Source organism: Otolemur garnettii, unplaced genomic scaffold, assembly GCF_000181295.1.
Source record: "Otolemur garnettii isolate 467f Iridium unplaced genomic scaffold, OtoGar3 scaffold00018, whole genome shotgun sequence".
Lineage (NCBI taxonomy): Eukaryota > Metazoa > Chordata > Mammalia > Primates > Galagidae > Otolemur > Otolemur garnettii.
The window spans coordinates 23,552,780-23,556,491 of NW_003852413.1; the positions used below are offsets into that span (position 1 = coordinate 23,552,780).

Sequence of the window (3,712 nt, forward strand, 5' to 3'; positions counted from 1 at the left end):
AAAAAAAAAAAAAAAAAAAAAAGATATACTTTCCTAAACTTGGCTTAGGGGTCTAAAACTTAATCTTCAGCCTACACCACCTCCCATCCTTGGCCTGGGCCCTAAGAGAGGGGTGCTGAGGGAGCAACCCCCGACGCCACTCTATTCTTTATCTCTTGCTACCAGCGGAGTCATGGTGCCTCAGGGAGACCAGATGGCTGCAGGATGCCATCACTAAGCCAGCACTGGGGAGATGGGATTGTTGCCTCAGACCCAAGATGCAGATGGCACAGGTGCCAACCAAGTCCAGGGCCCCAGTGATATCAGAAGTCTGGGAGTGCCTCTGGAACAAGGGAGGGGGCTGAGAATCCAGGACACAGCCAGAAAGAAGGGACCCCCCACCACCAAGGGGCAGGAGACTCAGTGCACAAGATCTGCAGGCTGCCTATACCTCCCGGAAAGGGGCCCCCATCTGAGAGATCAACTCCTCACCCCTGCAGCCACCCCACGCGCACACACACACACACACACAGAGCAGAGGAGTGGGAGGGGCATTTGGGGGATGGCCAAGAATCCAGTCATACCATGTGAGCACAAATTCTACAGCCAGGGTTGGCACTGACTCTATAGCAAAGTCAAGGGTGCCCCCACTCCCAGCTTCTCAGAATCAAATCTCAGCACAGCTACCCAGTCAGAAGTCTAGGCATTCAGAGCTGTGGAATGTGTTTGGAGAGTTTACCCCCTTTCCCCAAATGCAGGGCAGTGTCCCTGCCTCCCCTAAATTAGTAAATCAAATCCAGATGTAGACCCAATCTGCCTGATGCCCTAGGAGATGCCCCAGCTCCACATTCCAACTGATCACAGAAACAGCACTGGCCCAACAGGGCTGTCCTCTGTCAATCCCACCTTTCAGAAGCCATTGTTCATCCCCCAGGAGTTTGAGCACAGACAGCCCAGACTTTGAAGACAAGGCATTCCCTAGGAAGAGGCTTCAGGGAAGAGGAGGTGGACTGGATGTCCTTTTGTCATCTACTATTACGCAGGCAGATCCCAGGACCACATGGTGCCCACTTGCCAAAATCTGACCCCCTCTGTCCACCCTTGATGCATCCCTGTGTCTAACTGTAAATAAATCAACCGAACACAATTAACAGGATATTTTTTGGTTTTGTTGTTTTGTTTAAAAAAAAAAAAAAGAAATGACATCATGGCCAACCGGTAGGTCTTTAAGTCTCCTTCCATCCAGTCAAGCCACAAAATGCCCAGAGGAATAGGGAGGTGTGGAGAGGGCAGAGTAGGGGAAGGAGATATGGGGAGGGAGGCTGTGAGCCACTGGGAGGATGGGGCCATCCTGGCGACATCATGGCTATGACCACAAATGGGGTATGGAAGAGGACCCCAGGCAAACTCCCTCACCCCCCAGCAATATGGGTCCTCCTCTCCATAGGGCACATTCAATCCAACCTTGCATTCTTTCTTCCCACCCTGACTGCTCAAAGAAACCAGCCTCACCTCCCCGGCCTTTGTCCTATAGGCCTTCTTTTGACCTTCTTCCCTTCTCCACAGCAGGGTCTCAGGTGCCAGGCTATCAAACAGATGACACGACACCTGGACCCAAAGGTGAGCTTGTCTATACAGGTCCATCCCCACAAAAGGACACAGGGAAAAACAGGAGGGGAGCCCAGCAAGCCTCACTTTGGCATTGATCTGTATCACAATCATTGAGGCTTCTGCCACCCCACACTCTCCCTGGGCTACCCCTGCCCTCTGACTAGATTGAGGGAGGAACAATGCCCAAGGTATAACTCTCTCTTCTCCTCTGACTCTGGGAATGAAGCTTTTCTTCTCCCACAGGCTTGAGCTCACCTTATAGGAGTGTCCCCACATGCCAAAATCAGGGGAAGTCAGAATAAGAGTTCCCAAGGCTGAAAAGTAGAGTTGGCACATACTATGTGGTCGGTAAATGTTTTTAGATGGCTGGATGAATGGATGAATGAATGAATCCAGAATCAATTTGGAAACATACCAGGGCTCCCCAGTGCCCCTCTCAGACCTCTTGGTCTATCTCAGCTCCAAGAGGATACCCCAGGCTCCAGCTCACCACAAGGGCATACCCCTGCCCATAAACACACATACATATACATACACACACACACCCCAAGGAAACTTCTGGGCCAGAGGCAGAGCCAGGACTCAGACCCAGACTCCACTCCAGGTCAGCTCTGCAGCCTCCGGAGGATGGAAGTGGCAGGGGACACTGAGCCCCCTGCTTGCTGGCAGGGCTCACTCTCGGAAGCTGTCAGCCAGTTGGTGGCAGTCCAGCTCCCCCTTCGGCTCCAGACCTCCTGGAAGCTTCACCCCCGTCTTCCGGTCTACACACCAGCACTTGCCCCGCTGCCCATCCAGGGCTGGGTGACACTGCCAAGACAAGGGTGTGAGGCATCAGTTCCCAGGCAGGAAGAGATTCCCGGAGGCTCACCCAATCCCAGCCTAGTCCCCACGTCAGATAGCTGCTGAGCTCAGGTCCTCTGAGCTCACTGGAGCAGGGAGAACTTGGCCAAGAAGGGAAAGGTCCAGAGAGTTTCAGAAGGCAGGGCCCTAGGAAGGCTCTGGGATTTAAAGGCACAGCTGGACCTGAAAGGCTGGATCTAAGTTGAAGAGGTCTTAGGGGTCACACTTTAAGAAGAGATTAGGGGCTTGGTGCCCATTGCATGGTGATTATGGTGCCAGCCACATATACTGAGGCTGGAAGGTTCAAACCCAGCCCAGGCCAGCTAAACAACAATGACAACTGGAACAAAAAAGTAGCCAGGCATTGTGGCAGGCGCCTGTAGTCCCAGCTACTTGGAAGGCTGAAGCAAGTGAATCGTGTAAGCCCAAGAGTTAGAGGTTTCTGTGAGCTATGATGCCACAGCACTCTACCGAGGACAACATACTGAGACTCTGTCTCGGGAAAAAAAAAAAAAAAAGAATGAGATTATAGTTAAGAGCAGGATCCAAGTTGGGGTTAAGGTATGATCTCAATAAGAGTTGCAGTTAAATTAGGAATAATGACTATAACCTGAATTGAGTGAGGGTTACAGCCTAAGTCAGAAACAAAATTGGAATAAAGATAGAGGGTCAAGATCAGAACAACTAAAGTCAGGCTAAAGTTTGAGTCAGAATTAAACAGGCGGGAGCAGGGGCATAAAAGTATATGTCAGAATAAGAGTCAGAGTGAAGATGGGCTCAAGGGTCAGAATTGGTCTGCAGATAAAGGGCCAAGTGTCAGAACCTTCACTGGGAAAAAAATTGGGGGAAGAAAACACAGAATTATACAACTCAAAAAGGGAACTCTCATGTAAATGATGGACTTTAGTTAATCATAATATACCAAGGTCATAATCATAATATACCAAGTGATGCCTTGTTCATCACTTGTAAGAAATGTACCATACTAATGTAAGATTTTAATAATAGGGGAAAGCGGGGTAGGGGCAGTACTACAAGGGAACTCTTTACTTCCCACCTCCCACTAGATTTTTCTATAAACCTAAAACTGCTCTTTAAAAAAGTCTAATAATTTTTTTAAGAAGAATTAGTTAGTAGATGCCAGGCACAGTGGCTTACACATGGAATCCTACCACTCTGGGAGACCAAGATAGGTGAATTGCCTGAGCTTCAGGAGTTAGAGACCAGCCTGAGCAAAAAGCAAGACCCCATCTCTATTAAAAAGATAGAAAAAAAAAAAAAA

General features: G+C 49.4%; 1 protein-coding gene across 1 annotated transcript in view; it reads right to left on the reverse strand.

Annotated features, from left to right (window-relative positions):
* Positions 1-1,126: 1,126 nt before the first annotated feature.
* IGFBP4 (insulin like growth factor binding protein 4) overlaps positions 1,127-3,712 on the reverse strand; it is a 12,281-nt gene continuing 9,695 nt past the window's right edge. The window contains exon 4 of the mRNA XM_003786392.3: positions 1,127-2,397. Coding sequence (XP_003786440.1) covers positions 2,263-2,397 — 135 coding nt within the window. The 3' untranslated portion in view covers positions 1,127-2,262. The remainder of the gene's footprint in view (positions 2,398-3,712) is intronic.